Source organism: Vigna umbellata, chromosome 6 (genome assembly GCF_029865625.1).
Source record: "Vigna umbellata cultivar VRB3 chromosome 6, Vumbellata_1.0, whole genome shotgun sequence".
Classification (NCBI taxonomy): domain Eukaryota; kingdom Viridiplantae; phylum Streptophyta; class Magnoliopsida; order Fabales; family Fabaceae; genus Vigna; species Vigna umbellata.
This window is the reverse complement of record NC_142170.1, coordinates 18,803,545-18,823,181: the sequence shown is the minus strand read 5'-3', so window position 1 is coordinate 18,823,181 and position 19,637 is coordinate 18,803,545. Positions and strand designations below refer to the sequence as shown.

The 19,637-nt window shown below is 40.0% G+C and overlaps 2 protein-coding genes and 1 long non-coding RNA gene across 4 annotated transcripts; 2 read left to right on the top strand and 1 right to left on the bottom strand.

The window, feature by feature from the left end:
• Positions 1-783: 783 nt before the first annotated feature.
• On the bottom strand, positions 784-2,181 carry LOC148196889 (uncharacterized). Of its 2 annotated transcripts, XR_015780459.1 has the most exons (4): positions 1,913-2,181; positions 1,423-1,566; positions 1,045-1,091; positions 784-961 (listed from the first exon to the last, which is right to left on the bottom strand). It is a non-coding gene; the product is annotated as an uncharacterized LOC148196889 (long non-coding RNA). The 2 variants fall into 2 exon arrangements; XR_015780457.1 differs by having other exon boundaries at positions 784-1,091.
• A 3,952-nt stretch (positions 2,182-6,133) lies between these two features.
• LOC124834947 ((-)-germacrene D synthase-like) lies at positions 6,134-10,706 on the top strand. The gene is made up of 7 exons (XM_088093004.1): positions 6,134-6,371; positions 6,496-6,781; positions 8,088-8,463; positions 8,574-8,789; positions 8,860-8,998; positions 9,461-9,700; positions 10,188-10,706. Exons 1-7 carry the CDS (start codon positions 6,225-6,227, stop codon positions 10,479-10,481), a joined length of 1,698 nt encoding a protein of 565 aa, XP_087949130.1. The 5' UTR covers positions 6,134-6,224; the 3' UTR covers positions 10,482-10,706.
• Positions 10,707-16,259: 5,553 nt separating this feature from the next.
• LOC148196888 (uncharacterized) lies at positions 16,260-16,694 on the top strand. Its single transcript, XM_088093535.1, has one exon. The coding sequence runs from the start codon at positions 16,260-16,262 to the stop codon at positions 16,692-16,694; it is 435 nt and encodes a 144-aa protein (XP_087949661.1).
• The last annotated feature ends 2,943 nt before the right edge of the window (positions 16,695-19,637 follow it).

The following is a 19,637-nucleotide window of genomic DNA, read 5'->3' as shown; positions in this document are numbered from 1 at the left end:
CTTAACACTTCACGTGATCATCTGACTAACCATCACACTCCAAACTTTTATGACAACCATAAATAGGCAAAGTTCTCGCATGCAATTAAATTAAGAAAAACAAGACAAGTTTTACAGAATCCTAAAGCCATTTAATTCAATAACCATGGTAATTTAACAAAGTAAGTAATATAATAGAATTACATCTTAAACACTTAAATACACAAATACCATCACAAAATAAGAAATTCTTACTAACTAAATATTAGTTGCAAAATAAATTATCTTATAATATTAATTTATTTTTGGGTCTTACAATATGCACCCAGCCAAAACCCCAAAATAGCCCAACGTTGGATGAGGAGATGCTTCAAACACGTGAGGAGCTAACCTGGAGCAAGGCATGGGATTTGCTGGAAGTTTTTAGTGTTGCTGTTAGGCTTCCCATTTGAAATTAGGCGGGAGTTCATTTCAGAAAAGAGACCCATCTTCACTTATAAATAGGATGGTTTCTTCCTTGTATGGTACTTTAGAGCTATGCCCAAATGCTGAGAAATATATTCCAGTCTTGCATTCTGCTCTTGAGTCAAAATTGCTTGCAATTTCTTCATTTTCTCTCAAGCTTCCTTCCATTATATGAAGGCTTTCTGAGCTGAGAGACTTCACTCATTTTACCTTGCTTCATTCAAACACCTCCATCAACATTTACTCCATCAAGTCCGCTGCACACCAACACACCTACACACCTCTGATCTGGGAGCTTCAGGCCACTGGATTCCTCTGGAATTTGGCTCCATCAACTATAGTGCAACATAAAGAGCATGATAGGGGGGAAAATAAATTTGGAAAAGATAACTGTACCCAACTGATCCAACATGTTTATCTTATAAGCTATAGGAACCATCTAAAGAAACCATTCACCTTGCGCTGAGTCTTCCAACCAGGTCTGGTGCACGTGCACCAAATTGAACCAATACGAATCCTGAAACTCAAATTTCATTCTTCGCAGCAAAAGGATAAAAGATATCACATGAAAACTATAATAGTTGATGCATTAAAACATACCCTATTGCTCAGTATTGAGGTGGAGGCACAAGCCTTCCGCTCTTCACCTGCAATGTTGGCAAGTTAGCAGTAAGTAAAAAGGCCAAAATATGCAATGTAAAATTTAAAAAACAACCACCTCATTCCATCATTTTTCACCAATCCAAACATAGAAATGAACATCACAAGCAATTAAGCTGAACCAAAACTAAAAGAAACAGCAATAAATTCTATGTTCAAAGGTGACCACGACTCATATTGATAAAGGAAAAAGTCAATAAATATATCAATACCAGAGGCCATAAGCACAAAAATTACACAGTAAAAGCAAATTAAAGAAAGAAAAAAACAAGATTATCAGATAAATTCATATATGTTAGTGTCAACAAAAAAGCTTACCAGGACTGAGGCAAAGGAAGATATGGTATGTCAGCTTACCACGACATGCTTACGAGCAGGCCATGTACTCTCGCTTGCTTCCAATCTATTAATAACATTGCGAAGGAGCTCAGGGGGAAGGCTAGCCACACAGCTTACTACAGCCTGTGAAGAAAGAAGACTAATTGAGACTAAACACACCTGTCGTTGCTGAATGCTCAATTACCCATAAAATCGTAATTACCACAGTGCGATAAAATATAAATCTCATCTAAACAACATCAAAGCTCATTTATATGGGGTATGTTTGGTTTAGTGTAGTGTTTCCTTCTGTATATATCAGTTTATCCAGAAACACAGTTATATAACTACAACGCCCTAAGTGACATGATGCACAAACACATAAAGAGAGCTTAATCAAAACCCAATTGAAAAATCCATCCATGGAGCATACACAGTCATGAAAGTATACAACTTTAAACATTCAATTTATTAGGGTATTAGAAATGACCCAGGAGGAGGGTGAAGCGGTGGTGGAGTTGTTGATGAGGCGAGGGAGACGGAGGGAGCGGAGGCGTTGGATTTCGGTGCGATAATGTTTGTGGAGTTTTTCCATTTTGTGGCGGCACTAGACGACGGTTTTGGCAGTAGGGGAAGCGTTGGGGCACTGGGCAGTGACGGCATCGACGACCTTGGCTTTGAGGTTGGTGCGGCCGAGGGAGGACCACTTGTCGCGGTAGGCGTCGATGAGGGCGGAGGTTTCCTCCGGGGTCCAGCATGGCGGGGAAGACGACGGGAGGAGGTGGAGGGAGGGGCGGCGAGAGTGAGGGGGAGGGAGGCCGTCAAGCTTAGTGAAGTGATGTTCAGAAGAAGATGGGAATAGTCGCAAGTTTTGGGGCAGGGGGCTAACCCGGCCCTACTTCACTCACAGCCCATCTGGATGGGGTTTGGGGGGCCAGGGGCTTTGAAAAAGCCCCCTAAAGTATGGGCCAACAAAAATGGGGCTAAATATAAAAGGGCCAGGGTCGGCCTTCGGGCTTTAAAAAAAACTGACAGCTCTACCTATATCATAGTCCAAAACAGAAACATTTTGTCCCACTCTCAGTCAAATTAGACCTGCTATATAAAAAAGAAAAAGGAGCTGGACGGTCCACTCATTGCTGTACTTGGAAATGAAGGTCATACAACAGAAAATTCTGCACGGAAGTTACTAGGTTAATATTAACTGTGAATTCTGAAACATGTACTTTCTTTGGCCTTACACATAAACATTGAATTTTATTTATGAAAATTTTAATGGATTATAAGTTTGAGAAATGAAGAAAATTTTAAATTTCTTGTTATGGTTAAAACGATTGTATCAAAGTTGTAAATTAAAAGTTTTTGAAATTCACAAATTTTATGATGTAATTTGGTAGTGTCGTAGATGATGTGTTAAAATAGGCTACGGTTTCATTTGAACCGTAACCTACACTTACTAATAATTTAAAAACTGTTACTGTGTTTTTATAAGTTCTGTTTTTAATATAAGTGTAACCTATACTACATAATTAAATGTATGTGATATTTGCACAAGTATAGTCAATAAGAATATTCTACATTTATTTTTTGCTTTAAAAATTCACCTCAGAAACCCCAAAACTTACTTTGGACATGAATATCTGTAACATCCCAAAATATAGTAATTACCATAATTTAGAATTAATTACAATTAACAGTAAATAAGCAGTCTTTACAATTAACCAAATTCAAAAGCCGAACGGCTTAAGGTTGCAGAGTTTCAATATACAGCTCAAAACAACGAGCGCTAATAACGAACGGTTTTATCAAAACATATAACCGAACGTCTAAAAAAATAAACTAAACATTTACAAACTGATCTACCGAGCGCTCTAAGGCTCGGCCTTTACTTCTACCTCCACCAGATTTGCTTCATCCAAATTTTCTTCTTCCAGCATTTCTTCAAGGGACGTACCACCATCTGCTCACATCCACAACGGATGGTCATTGCAAGACAGGACGAACGTACATGGACAATTGACAACACAAGGAAAAACGAAAGGGTAAGCTTATAATATTTAATTCACACGTCCAACGTACACATTCAACATTTTAAATACACACGCATAATATACAATTGAACATAATCCACCATAGTAATTTATAAGTATATAATAGACGACTGTCCGGACTGTATGAACCATGTAGCTACAGGCGTCCATGCACCCGAGTGATGTAGTAACTGGGATACACTCAACAGCTGCCACTCGAGGTTAGCCCTATCCAAAGTACCCCTAAGGAATAGAACCTCCTGCCATTCCCACACATGACTACCCCCTTCTACGTGAAGATGAGTATCACGGAATATCAGGATGGACCAAGCCAGCATTAGCTAACCACAGTCATACTTTACCAATTTAATATTTAACACATCTGAGACGTTCCTCCTTGGAACGCTCGTTCAAATTCCATAATCATAAAATCACTTAATATAACGTTCGCACTGTAATTTATCATAATTCATAATCATTCTCATCTTTAACTTTAAGAGTACAAAAGGACGAACGTTCAGTCCTTTGAAGAAAATAGGACGAACGTCCAAATACAGTACTGGATGGACGGACGTAACTCTCTGTTTGACCAATTAAATGAACTGATGCCAGTATTTGAACGAACGTAAGAGGATGAATATTCAAATGTTGGAACGAACGCTATTTTGGACGAACGCTTCGGTATCAGACCGAGCGCTATTTAGGACGAACGCTTCGGTATCAGGCCGAGCGCTGTTTAGGACGAACGCTTCGGTATAAGACCGAGCGTCATTTATAACTATCGTTCGACATAAGACCGAACGATATTAAGGACGAACGTTCCGTAAAAGACTGAACGCTATAAGGGCGAACGTTCGACAGAAGGCCGAACGCTATAAAGGCGAACGCTTCGATTAAAGACCGAGCGTTACGTATTTATAAAGTTTTAAATATTTAAAAACAGCTGAGTTGAACGAACGCTCAGACATTCAAATGGGGACGCTCGTTCTCGAGCAGAATTCTTTCCAAATGAACGATTTCCATTCTAAGAGATTTTAAGGAAAACCGAACGGTCTAAGACCGTACTGTGACGAGCGTCATTTATCAAAGGGGATGATTTAAGTTTCAGATTTCTCAAACTTAACAAATCTCCAGATTTCAACCTTTAAACTTATACTTTATGCTTCATAGGATTTTCAATTTATAAACTTTATAACATGCATTTCAGTATCTTCATATTCAACATCAAAATACAGATTTACTTCATACAACATAACATCAATTTTTCATACGTATCAAACCAACATGCAGATCAATCAAAAATCAGAAATCATATTGCATAACAGGGATCGTCCATACAGCTCAAACATCATTCATGCACTCCAGATTACACAACATGCAAGTATAAATTAAACATATAAGCTTCCCTTACCCGGTTAGCAGTGTACGCCCTAATGCAAAAGTTGGGTTCGTCTCTTACAGTTTTCTACCCTCAGTTTCACTCAACACTCTCACTTGATCTAAACATCAAAACCAGAAAATTTTCAGATACAGTCCATGCATGAACCGAGAACATGGTTTCGAATGAAACCCTAATAGAAGAGCTACTGGAGAAAAGAACTTACCAGCTTAAGATCTAATTCTGTTCGGTCCGAACTAACGTCCACGTCTCTGGAAACGTTTCTATGGTTCTGAAATGGAATTTGGAGAATAAAATGAGAGGTTACAGTAGAGAGAAGCTTGGAAGTTCTAGAGAGAAGTTGGAGAAGATGAATGGGTGTGTTTCGTGAGGAAGAAGATGAGTGATGCAGGTAAGAGAGAGAATTCGAGAAAATTCCGTTTTGTTAAATTCAGGTTCGTTTGAGCGAACGTATCCCAAGCTGACACCTGCACACTAAATTCTGAACTGGAAGCTTCTTCTGCAACACGTGGCGTGTGTGCATGTGAAGCCATGTGCGTTTTCAGAGAATGATGGGCGCGGTTTCAGTGTATGTCAGAGAGTTTATCAGATTTGGAGATGGGTTTAAAATGAGATAAGCATGGATTGTGGTGTGCATTAATGGTGATATGACAGGTAATTTACAGAGTAAATTTTCAGGGTCTTACAATATCCAATAATATCCAATACATTAAAAAAAGAATATAGCTAAAAAGGTAACTTGTTTAATCTTCCAATAGAAAGAGATAAAAATTATTAATAAACAATAATCACGTGTTTAAAAAATTAAAATACAAAGAATTGACTTACCGATTTTGCGACCACTATTTTCTTATCATCTCACCTTTAGGGTTTTGTTTTTCTGTAGTCCACACATGTTAATGTAGCATCACGTTTCTTATATGCTTATTGTGTTGTATTGTAGAATTAAATTATAGGGCTCACCATTTTCGACTCAATATTTTATTCTTGGCATATGTGAGGCAAATGTTTTTCTTTTTTTACGTTTTGATCAATTTGTTATAATGGTGAATGAAATTTATATTCTTTTTCAATTTCTAATTTTTTGTTAAGAATGAATATTTTTTTTCCGTTTTTAATTTTATTATGTAAGAGTGAAATTAAAGTATGGATAGATGATTGAACATTTTATATTTTTGAAACCTTTGAAAAACATTAAATTCATTTTTATTTATTTATATCATGTCATAATTATGTGACGGACTAAAAATTTCATATTCTAAATTTAAAACTTCATCTACATGTGTTGTATAAGTGTGTGTCTCCTAGCTGATACATGATAGGCAGAGAAACACTATTTAAGAAGCGTGTTCGAACTTCATAACGTATATTGTATGCATACTACACAAAAAACCATGTCTAACGGTGGCTTATCACTTCAAATTTCCGCCAGTGGTGAAAAACCTCCCTTTAGACCCACTGCAAATTTTCATCCCTCGGTTTGGGGCGATCGCTTCCTTTCCTCTGTTCCTTGTTCCGCTGTATTTGCATTTGCACTTTAACTTTTTCAATTTCTTTAACTAATTACATTTGCATATATTTAACATTTAGTCTATGTAGATAAAACGTTTCATATGATGGACTTTTCATTACTACTTGATGCAGGAAAGTGATAGCCGTACTCAAGAAGCTAAACTATTAAAAGAGGACGTGAGGAAGAGACTTGTCTCACCGATTGATGATAACAATTTCTCTCTCAAATTGATCCTCATTGATTCAGTCCAACGTTTGGGTGTGTCTTACCATTTTGAACATGAAATTGACGATGCTTTATGTAAAATTTATGACATTTCAACAAAGGACAATGATATCATAGCTCACTGTGATGATCTTTACCACACGGCTCTACTCTTTCGGCTGCTTAGACAACAAGGATACCGCATTTCTTCAAGTAGGTTTTCCTGAGCATTTAACCAAATTTACTTTTCAAAGAACATTAACTTTTCAAAGAATATATAGCTAAGAGAAAGACAAAAAGTAGACTACGACATGACATTGGCGTGTTAATGCAGATAAAGTTTGCCTTGGTTTGATATTTTAGGATAGAGGATGAGAATCATTAGCTAAATATCTAAAATGAATATCTGAAATCAATTCTAAAATGGAAAATGACACTTGAACAACCATTTTTGACAACATTTAGACACGTGTCAAAATCTGAGTGGTCCATTTTCATTTAATTTTTCCAACTGGACCACTCAGATTTTGACACGTGTGCGCGTGTCTAAATGTTGTCAAAAAATGGTTGTTCAAGTATCATTTTCCTTCTAAAAATACATACATGTTTGGGTCAGTACAAATTTCTGAGTCATCAAAACTTAACAACCTCAACCTCAACCTCCGACAAATATATGGTTTTTTATTTTAAATGGCTTTTTTTTTCTGAAATGGCTTTTTTTTTTATACACAAACTAGAATATATAGGTTCAGATAAAATTACAACTTCTGAACAAATTGTGTTCCATCAACATACGGACTTCAACAATGAATTTTATAGAAGTCGTAAATTCTATAGACGACTTTTGATTTAAAATTTCGTAATAGAAACCGTGTATCCTAAGAGATTATCCATTGAAGTTGTGAGAGAACTAATTTTAATTTTTTTTGTTTGAAGTTAGAAGTGGTGTATAGCACGTGACTTATTTGTAAAATCTAATGATCTGAAGTTGTGGGATGGAAAATGATTTGCAAATTTTTATTTTAAATCAGAAGTCCTGTATGTCATGTACAACAACACTTATCACATGAACCACAATAAGGAGAATCTCATCTCAAAGCATTCCTTTTGTAGCTCTCGGATTTTACTTAGAATTTGTATATTGTATACACAACTTCTTACACTGAAGTTGTGCATAAGGTACACAGTTTCAGAATTTCAAAATTTAAATACAAAGTCATTTCCGGAGCTCACGACTTCAATAAAATTTATTGTTGAAGTTGTGTTGATGGAATACGACTTATCAAAATATTATAATTTTTTATGAAGCTTCTGGTTCTGGTAATTTGTACACAAAAGTACATTATATTGATTAAAATCGACTATGACCTAAATAATGTTTATTCTTTTTTAAATTATATAATGTTTACTATTTGATCAAAACAATTTTAACTTTTAAGATTGTGTGGTGGTATCCATTATAATAGTTATAAAATTAAATGTATAACTTGAAATTAACACGTATCAATAAGTTAAACAGGTATATTTTGCAAATTCAAAGATCAAACCGGAAAGTTTAAGGAAAATTTAGCCGATGATATTGAAGGAATGTTAAGCTTGTATGAAACAGCCCAACTAAGATGTCATGGAGAAGAAGTACTCGAAGAAGCACACAATTTCAGTATGGAGCAATTAACTAAGTCTATAACCACCCAAATAAGTTGTTCTCTTGGGGCACGAGTGCAACATACCTTAAGACAATCACTTTCCCGAGGTTTGCCTAGGTTGGAGGCAACATATTTTATGTCTTTCCACGAAGAATATCCATCTCATGATGAAAAATTGCTGACATTTGCAAAATTAGATTTTAACAAGCTACAAGAACTACATTTGAAAGAAGTCAGCAGTCTAACCAAGTAATTTCTTCCTTAGACATATTACCTTTCGTCTTATAAATCATTAAATATGTGTGAAAGAATATTTTTTTTTGTCTTTCGAATATGAATGTTGTTTTTTTGTGATTCAGATGGTGGGCTAAGGATTTAGATGTCTCAACCAATTTACCTTTTACAAGAGATAGGATCACAGAGTGTTGTTTTTGGAATTTAGGGGTGTACTTTGAGCCACAATATTCTAGATGGATGACAACAAAATTAACAGCTCTGGCTTCCGTCATTGATGACATGTACGATGCATATGGAACCATAAAAGAACTTGAGCTATTCACCAATGCAGTTGAGAGGTTAGTAGCATATCAGTAGCTTAATTCTACTAATATATCATCTTGAAGATAACTTTCTCAAGGCTAACAGGTGGGATATTTGTTGCTTGGTTGATCTCCCAAAATACATGCAATTATGCTATAAGGCAATATTGGATGTATTTGATGAAATCGAGCTGGAGATGAGAAAGAAAGGAAAAGTATATTGCATCAAGTATGTCAAGAAAGAGGTACAATTATAGTTTCATTATTTTTTTCTTATTCCTTATTCAACTTATACTAATTAAATCAAATATTCTTTTATATTTTATCTTATTTCTTAAAATATATAAACCGAATATCTTTTTTCTAACAAATTGAATCGTGGGGACTACAGAAAAATAGATATTTTCATGTGCAATTGTAAAAAAAATCATTTTTCTTCTAAATCACTTATCCTATTTAATGACCAAACGAGGAATTTGGATCTTTTATGACAATATATATATGTATATATATTCGAATTATAAACGTTGGACAAAACATTTTATTAGAAGTTAGGTGCAGAGAGATTGAAAGGTGAATCTTTACAAGTTTTCTATTCCAAAACCTATAATTTGAGATACACATAGTGTTGACCATTTTTTTTTCTTATTTTCAATGAATAGTGTGAAATATATTTCTCAATATTATAAATTTGTAATTTATGCTAGATGAAAAGACTAGTCCAGAGTCACATGTCTGAGGCAAGGTGGTGCCATTCCAACCACACTCCCACAGTGGAGGAGTACATGCAAGTAAGAACAACGTCCGCTGGCTACCATCTGTTGATTACCACATCTTTCTTAGGAATGGAAACAGAGGAGGTCCTTATATGGGCAACGAATGAACCAGTAATTATTACAGCTTCTGCAGTTATTGCTAGGCTCACGGATGACATTGTTGGAGATGAGGTGAACCCCACACTAATTAATTTCTATTAATTTAACTAAAAAGAGAATGTGACAGTTTTCTATGGAACTACACCTAGTTCTATAAAACATTGTCGAGAAGGCATAGTAATAATAGAATGGTACTTGTCCAAGTACTTTCTCACTTAGGTTATAACTTTAACAGATATAAAAAAGTAAAATATAACACTTTTTATACCGACTTTAAAATTAATATTTTTTTAATCTCTGTTTTTATATTAGTTTTAAAATTAGTATATATATTTTTTAATTCATATAAGAAGATTTTTCTATACTATTGTGTGTATAAACCCACTTATAAGTAATTTGAGTTTATAAGAAGAAACATTTTCTTTATTTTATATGAAGAATTGGAAATTGCAAATTGCAAAACTCTTAAGATTTTGGAAGAGAAAGACATAATAATAATTTTTCTAAGACCATTATATATTGATTTTGTTTGGATTCTGTTTTGTTTTGTTTACGAAAGTTTGAACAGGAGAGACAACATGTTGTTTCAAGCATTCAATGCTATATGAAAGAGCATAAAATCTCAAGGAAATGTGCCATTGAAGAACTACGCAAGTTAGTTGAGAATGCTTGGAAGGACATAAACGATGCATGCTTAGCTCCTACTCAAGTACCAATGAAATTTCTTATGCGTGCGGTCAACTTTGCACGTGTGATCGACGTGCTTTACAAAGACGAAGATAACTATACAAATGCAGGAGGGATAATGAAAGATCACATTCAAACTTTATTAGTTAAAAAGATGTATGTATAAATTACAAGCTTTGGTCTTTGTTAATGATTAGTTTATTAATTATTAGTGTATGGTAAGTTACCTGAACCAATCGACAACATGCAGTCGTCCTTAAAGGATCGTCCACTTAATAAAAGGAGCGACCGTTTAGGAACATCCTAGGCTGTATTGGAGTACTCACGTCATTGATGTCTGTTCCTGATTGTAATCAATAAAATAAAATACAGTTCCTAATATTTCTCTCTATAGTTTATTGTTTCCTGATTTATAGGTCTTAGTTATTATCCACCTAATATTTCTCTCTGTCAGTTTTATTGTTTCCTGATTTATAGGAATTAGTTTTTATTCACTGCTGTGGATAAATAGGGCTTCTGTAAATTATGAAATATAACATAATCATCAATAAACATTTTCGTTTCTCTATATGGTATCAGATTTGCCTTCTGCATAATTGCATTTGATCCCTCTTCTTCCATGGCCTCCCTCACCGCTTCCAAAACCCTAATCGAATTTCCCACATCATCAACCCTTCCAATCAAGTTAACCACCGACAATTATCCTACCTGGTTCAAACAGATTCATCATCTCCTTGTCGCTAACGACACCATTGGTTATGTCACAGGGACGACTCCCTGTCCTTCTACCATTATCGGCACCGGCGATGCTGTTACCGCCAATCCTGACCATTCCCATTGGATTCGATAGGACCATTATGTCTATCTCGCTCTTTTGGGCTCTTGCGGACCAGAGGCTCAAGTTGTTATGTCTTCTGCAACCTCCTCTGCTGATGCATGGACAAGGCTTATGAAGGCCTATGCCAATCGTTCTCGTACCCACATCATGTCCCTAAAGGAGAGACTTGCCTCCATTACAAAAGGCAACTCTTCTATCAGTGAATATCTTCGGTCCATTCGTTTTCTCGCAGATGAACTTGCCTTGATTGGTCACCCTGTGGATGATCATGATTTAGTCATTGCTACCTTGAACGGTCTAGGTCCTTCATTTCGTGAGTTCAATGCCTCCATCCGTGTACGCGACTCACCATTGTCCTTTGATGAGTTATTTGACAAATTAGTTGATTTTGACACCTTTATTCAGCGTGATCGTCATCATCAGGTTACTCCACTTACTGCAAATCACGTTAACAGGTTTTCTTCGTCTGCCATTCGTGGAAAGCGGTATCCTCGTGATTCCTTCCCACAAACAAAAACTGCTCATCCTCCTTTTCGTCGCCCCTCCTCTCCTCCACCCTCACGTCGTTCTTCTTCTCACATGGTTCCCACCTGTCAATACTGTGATCGTTAGGGCCACACAGCCAAAACCTGTTACCGTCTGCATGGTTATCCCACTCGTCCAGAGGCACACTCCGTGACCGTTGTCCCGTCCAATGAGTCAGCGTGGCTTGTCGACTCTGGCGCCTCCCATCATGTCACTAATGACATGGGCTCTCTTTCCATCTCCAATGAATATGCAGGCAATGATCAACTGATGGTGGCCAATGGTAAGGGTCTACCCATCACCCATCTTGGTTCTACTCACATTTCCACTAATTCCCATTCGCTTAAGCTCTCCAACATTTTGCATGTCCCCACTGTTTCTCATAATCTTCTATCTGTTTCTCAATTATGCCAAACTAATGATGTATCTGTTGAATTTTTCCCCTGGCACTTTGATGTTAAGGATCTTCAAACAGGGGCAATTCTGCTGCGCGGACGGAATGAAGATAACGTGTACAAGTTAAGGTCATTGCCCTCTTCTCCACAAAGTAATCATGCTTGCCCACAACCCACTCTACACCTTTGGCTATCATCGTCTCGGTCATCCAACCTCCCGGATCCTTCACCACACTTTCAAGGCCAACCATCTTACTCACTCTACCTCCTCTTTGCCGTCATCATGTTCAGATTGTCTCCAAAATAAAAGTATAGGTTACCGTTTCATAAGTCTAGTTTATCTAGTTCTACACCACTCGAGATTCTTTATTCTGATGTTTGGGGTCCTGCGTCTGTCTCATCAATAAAAGGATTCTCTTATTATGTTATTTTCATTGATTTATTCTCCAAATATGTTTGGCTTTACCCCATGAAACACAAATCTGATGTCTCTACGATTTTTCCTACTTTTAAATCTCTTGTTGAAAATAAATTGAATTTCAAAATTAAAACTCTTTATTCTAACAATGGTGGTGAATTCCTTAAATTAAGAAATTTTCTTCAAGCCAATGGTATCTCCCATCTCACAACTCCTCCTCACACCCCAGAACATAATGGTCTTGCCAAACGTAAACACCGTCATTTAACTGAAACTGCCAAGTGTCTTCTTCATCATGCTTCCTTACCTCTTTCCTTTTGGTGTCATGCTTTTCAAACTGCAACTTATCTTATAAATCGTATGCCCACTCTTGGACTCCAAATGAAACTCCTCTTCAAATCCTATTCCAATGCCTCCCCAACTATCATAAACTCTGTACCTTTGGGTGTCTCTGTTTTCCTTGGCTTGTTCCCTACACCACTAGTAAATTACTTCCAAAGTCTCAACCATGTGTCTTTCTTGGTCATAGTCCAACACAGAGTGCCTACATTTGTTATAATCCTTCTTCTAAAAAATACTACACATCACGTCATGTCCAATTTGTAGAAACTGTCTTCCCCTATTCCTCTTCCCAACCTCCCACTTCGTGCCAGCCTCATCCCTCTCCCAACCCCAATCTTCCTCTAGCTGTAATTCATGCACTGCATGAGCCCACCAGGCCCCCATCACCTTCTCCCCCCTTCATTCTCCTCCCCACTGAAACCGTGCCCACACTAAACCCCACTACAGCTTCATCCTCACCTGACTTGTCCACGGGTTCCTTGGTTCCGCCTGCTGGAATGGAAGCGTCGACCGTTGCTCCCCCGTTCCCTTCACATCCCATGGTCACACGCTCCAAGAACGGCATCTACAAGCACAAACAGGTTCATCTTGCTTCTAAATTTCCTCTTCCAGATCCTATTGAACCCTCCTGTGTAACTCAGGCACTTAAATACCAAGAATGGAAATCTGCCATGTCTGAAGAATTTAATGCCCTACTTGCTAATGGTACTTGGTATTTGGTACCCCGTGAACCATGTTTCGATGTGGTTGGAAATAAATGGGTTTTTCGCCTAAAACGCAACACTGATGGGTCCATTGCCCGGTATAAAGCTCGATTAGTTGCAAAAGGGTTCCACCAGCAACCCGGTCTTGATTATTCGGATACCTTCAGTCCTGTGGTGAAGCCACAAACAATAAAACTGGTGTTGTGTATTGCCTTGTCCCGTGGCTGGTCTTTACGCCAAATGGATGTCAATAATGCCTTTCTTCACGGTACCATCTCCGAGGATCTGTACATGTCTCAGCCTCCTGGTTTTGTGCATCCTCAATTCCCTAATTACGTGTGCAAGCTTCATAAATCTATTTATGGCCTCAAACAAGCCCCGCGAGCCTGGTACAATGCCCTTCGTAATTTCCTGCTTAGTTATGGCTTCACTAATTCCAGGACTGACACTTCCTTATTTGTTTATCGTCGGCCTGACACGGTTGCCTATTTCCTTGTCTATGTTGACGACTTACTGCTTACCGGCAACAATATGGTGTTCCTATCTACATTTCAACGTGATTTGGCTGCTAAGTTTACTTTAAAAGATCTCGGTACTCCGCATAATTTTCTTGGGGTTGAGATTCTTCCGACATCGACGGGTCTTTTTCTAACCCAGCACCACTACATTCGTGAACTTCTTCAATCCACTGCCATGACTGATGCTAAACCTGTTACAACACCCATGAGTTCTTCCTGTGATCTCTCTGCCGACTCTGATGCTTCCACCTGCAATGTTTCCGAGTATCACCGGATTGTTGGGTCCTTACAATATTTGTCGTTGACACGTCCCGATGTTTCCTTCAGTGTTAATAAGCTCTCTCAATATATGGCTGCTCCAACTGAAATTCATATGCAAGCTGTCAAAAGAATTCTTCGGTACCTCAAAGGCACTATTGACCATGGTCTTCAACTTCGGCGTGACTCCAACCTTCATTTAACTGCTTTCTGTGATGCTGATTGGGCAGGTGATAGTGTTGATCGTCGTTCCACGGCTTCCTACATCATCTATTACGGCTCCAATGCCATCTCTTGGTCGTGTAAGAAGCAGTCTTCCGTTGCCAAATCCTCCACTGAGGCCGAATATCGCACCATTGGTACTACAGCTGATGAATTACTTTGGTTGCAGCAACTACTCATGGAACTTCATTGCTCTCTTCCAAAGCAACCAACGATATACTTTGATAATATTGGAGCCACCTATCTATGTGCTAATCATGTTTTTCACTCTCGCATGAAACACTTAGCCATTGCCTACCATTTCATTCGTGAACTTGTTGCTGCCAAGAAACTTCATGTTCTTCACCTACCATCCAGCCATCAACTAGCGGATCTCCTCACAAAACCATTATCTCCCTCGCGTCATAACTACCTCATGGCCAAGATTGGTGTTGTCTGTGCCTCCACCATCTTGCGGGGGCGTATTGGAGTACTCACGTCGTTGCTGTCTGTTCCTGATTGTAATCAATAAAATAAAATACAGTTCCTAATATTTCTCTCTATAGTTTATTGTTTCCTGATTTATAGGTCCTAGTTATTATCCACCTAATATTTCTCTCTGTCAGTTTTATTGTTTCTTGATTTATAGGAATTAGTTTTTATTCACTGCTGTGGATAAATAGGGCTTCTATAAATTATGAAATATAACATAATCATCAATAAACATTTTCGTTTCTCTATAGGCTAGCCTCTGCCACCCTTGACGTCAACCATCATAAGCGATCGTTATCTTACGATCGACTATTGCTCGTAAGCGATCGTTATCTAACGATCGTCCATTGATCGAACTAAAACGGACGATCAGTCAATTTCAGTCAAAATTGACATTTTAAATTGACATCTTAATCTCGAGAGAACGGTTTGAGTGTATCCGCTTATAACGCCGCACATCACGGAGTTAACTGCCCGATATTAAGCACGAACTAACGGTTACAATTTCCAAGTGGTCAACTTTTATAATTGACCGGATTTTCAGGTAAACAGTTCATTTTTACTGTTTTAAATATGAAAAGTGGGGTGGAAAAAAGGTACGTTTTCCTAAGCAAGATTTATGATTTTCTACTACTATTATTGAACTGAGAGAGTTCTACAATTCCCCTTTTTCTGACTTGAGCGTCGGAGTGCCTTTGCAGGTACCCTCCCATTCTCCATGAAGTTGGTGGATAAAGCAAAGGAAACGAAGATAAAGACACGATAGAAGGAGTGGAGACGACTCAAGAGGTTCATATTTCGGTCTCAACAATTATACTGCAATATTTTGGCGCCCACCGCGGGGCCGAGGTTTGATATCCCAAAGACGACCACCGGAGCTATGGAAGACTTTAACACTCGCGATTTGATTAAGCAACTGCAGGCACAGATCGAGGCGCAAGCACAAACTATAAAGGAGCAATAGGAAATTCAACGCAAACAAACTGAGGAGCTGGCGGCACTGAGGGCGCAACGTCCGCCACCGGAAGTGTCCGCATCCAATTGACAGATGATAATAAAGGGAGCCACCATGGAGGACCGTCCGAACCTTTTGGCGGGGCAAGGAAGGGTCCCACTTCTGTGCGTCTCACCAACTTGCTTCCATTCACGGAGGCCATCATGCAAGCTCATATGCCGGAAAAGCCCCCCCAACGTTAGAACGCTATGATGGCTCCGTTGATCCCGACAATCATCTCCACAATTTTATAGACGCCATGGCATTCTATACGGACAATGATCCTGTCATTTGCAGGGCTTTCTCATTATTCCTTAAGGACGAAGCACTTGAATGGTTCCACACTCTTCCTCCAAATTCAGTAGATTGCTTCGCCACAATTGAGACTTTATTCCGAAAACAGTACGCTACCAACAGAAGACCGGAGATGACTCCTGCTGAACTCGTAAATACTAAACAGGGGAAGGATGAAACCCTAAAGGCTTTCATGCAACGGTACAATGAGACGGCCCGACGTGTGAAGGACATAAACCATACCTTCATTATTAGCAATCTACCTTCGTGTTTAAGGCCGGGGTATTTCGCGGAACAGTTGTATGCTGACCCGCCAACGTCTATGGAGGAACTCCAATCCACAATAGCGAAATTCATCCTAATCGAAGACCTCAGAAATTCCAGGAAAAAACAACAATAGGATAGCCCAAACCAAGAGGCTAAGAAAACTCCAAAACGGTCAGCCAATGACTATAAAACAGATCGACCACCCTAGAAAGAGTCCGGATGGACATCTAAATACGATCGCTACACAGCACTCAACGCACCTCGGACAAGGGTGCTTGAAGAAGCCTTGCACGCTGAACTCCTTACTATTCGACGAAAAGCCACTCCGAAAAATGCAGACAATAGTAAGGCATGTCGCCTTCATATGAACCACGATCACGATAGAGAAGAGTGTAACATGGTGAAAGACGAGTTGGAAAGACTCGTCCGAGCAGGTTACCTCCAAAACTATGTCAAGGAGAGGGCGTCTACCAGAGCGACAACTCCGCACCGAAAGGAATCCTCCCGACAAAGTCCAGAACGGTCACCTCCCCGAGACGACCGACGCCGAAGGCGATCCCGCAGCAAACCCCGGCGTTCAGAGAGAGAGAGAGGTCGGTCTGGGGCAGAATCAACACTGTATCTGGTGGTTTTACCGGGGAAGGAACATCAGCTTCCGCCAGGAAGCGACATTTGAGACAATTGCAGTCAGTAAACATAGTGGATCGGAAGCCTCGATCTATACCCGATATCACATTCACCGATGCAGATTTCCACGCGCCCGACCCCGATCATGATGACCCAATGGTCGTCATGGTCGAAATAGCTCGGTATGATGTCAGCAAGGTCCTCGTCGATCAGGGCAGTTCGGTTAACATCTTATACTGGTCCACCTTCAAAAAGATGGATCTATCCGAGGACATCATCGCCCCATTCAATGAACAAATTGTGGGCTTCTCGGGGGAAAGAGTCGACACACGGGGGTACCTCGACCTACGAACTCGCCTCGGAACATGCCGGGACGCCCAAAGCTTAGAGTACGATTCCAATTGGTAGAGGCCAATACCTCATACAATGCCTTAATAGGACGACCGTGTTTGAACGCGTTTGGAGCCATTGTATCCACCCCTCACCTGACTATGAAATTCCCCACCGAGCACGGCACCATCTGTACCGTCAGGGCCGATCAACGAACGGCTCGGCAATGTTATGTCGCAGGACTCAAAGTCACACCATTTTTGCCCGCTCGAAGGGCGAGAGGAGCTGAAACAGCAGCGATCGATTTGGATCCCCGAACCACGAACCCTCAAGGAGATGTCAAACCTTTCCCGCTTGGAGTGGATACGTCCAAAACCACGAACATCGGTGGGAACCTCGCTGTGCACGATGAACAGGATCTGACCCGTATATTAGGCTCCAACGCTGACCTGTTCGCATGGACGGCCGCCGATATGCCGGGGATCCACCCCGGCGTCATGGCCCATAAGCTGTCGATCTTCAGGGAAGCACTCCCGGTTGTGCAAAAGAAACGACGCTTCGGGGAGGACAAACGTAATGCCATCCTAGCTGAAGTCACGAAGCTGATGAGCGCCCAGTTCATCAGAGAGATAACCTATACCACGTGGTTGTCGAACATGGTCATGGTTAAGAAGTCTAACGGTCAATGGCGAATGTGTGTGGACTTCACCGACCTCAACAAGGCATGCCCTAAAGATTCATACCCTTTACCTAGCATCGATCGGTTGGTGGATAGAGCTTTCGGCCATGTCGTACTCAATTTTCTTGATGCGTACTCGGGATACAACCAAATTCCCATGTACGAGCCAGATCAAAGCAAAACAGTTTTTATTACCGAACGTGCTAATTACTGTTACGAAGTAATGCCGTTCTGCCTGAAGAATGCAGGTGCCACATATCAGCGCCTCATGGATAAAATCTTTCATCATCAAATCGGACAATGCATGGATGTCTACGTCTACGATATGGTTATCCAAAGCCAGTCTATGGAACAACATCTAAAAGATCTGGCAGAAGTGTTCCTCCAGGTCAGGAGGTGCAACATGCGACTCAACCCTTCCAAGTGTACCTTTGGAGTACCAGCTGGAAAGTTCTTGGGGTTCATGCTAACGAGCAGAGGCATCGAGGCTAACCCCGACAAATGCAAAGCCATACTCGACATGAAAAGCCCTCAAACCCTGAAGGAGGTCCAACGTTTGGTCGGCAGGATCACAGCCTTATCCCACTTCATTCTAAAGCTAGCTGAACACATCAGGCCCATCCTCAAAAACATGAAGAAGGGCATAATCCAACACTGGGACGATGAAATTGAAACAGCCTTCAACGCTGTCAAACACATTCTGACCAGTCCCCCGATCATGGCGAGACCGATCGCTCGATCCGACCTGCAATTATACATCGTAGCATCTCATCACGCCGTCAGTGCTGCTTTGGTGCAGGAGACCCCTTCCCTTAAGCTAACATATTTTGTCAGCCGTACGTTGCAGGGAGCGGAGGAACGATACTCTCAAATTGAGAAGGTAGCACTGGCCTTGCTCACAGCCTCGCGTCGATTGCGGCCGTACTTTCAAAGTCATCAGGTGGTCGTCCGTACTAATCACCCAATCGCCAAGATTCTCCGCAAACCCGACTTAGCAGGACGAATGGTTTCCTGGTCAGTAGAACTCTCAGAATTTGGACTCCGTTACGATCCTCGAGGCTCCATTAAGGGTCAACACTTGGCAGATTTATCAGCCGAGCTTACACCCATACTTGACGATTCGACACCAAAGTGTCTCCTCAACGTGGACGGATCCTCGGACAAAAGGGGGAGGAGTTGGTATTGTTCTGGAAGGACCAAATGGTCTAGTTGTGGAGCAGACCATCACATTCAGATTTCCAGCCAACAACAACCAAGCCGAATATGAAGTGTTGATTGTCGGTCTAGCCTTGGCCAAGGAACTCACGATCGCTCGTCTAGAGTGTCGGATGGATTCACAGTTGGTGGTCGGGCATATGAACGGGACGTACCAGGTGAAAGATAATCAATTGCTGCGCTACTTTCATAAAGCCAGCACTCTCCTCCAAGATTTCGTAGAGG

Coding starts and splice junctions, on each gene's coding strand:
- LOC124834947 (XM_088093004.1), top strand. CDS start 6,225: ATGCATACTACACAAAAAACCATGTCTAACGGTGGCTTATCACTTCAA. Junction 6,782..8,087: donor AGGATACCGCATTTCTTCAA/GTAGGTTTTCCT, acceptor TAAGTTAAACAG/GTATATTTTGCAAATTCAAA. Junction 9,701..10,187: donor ATGACATTGTTGGAGATGAG/GTGAACCCCACA, acceptor TGTTTACGAAAG/TTTGAACAGGAGAGACAACA.
- LOC148196888 (XM_088093535.1), top strand. CDS start 16,260: ATGGCATTCTATACGGACAATGATCCTGTCATTTGCAGGGCTTTCTCA.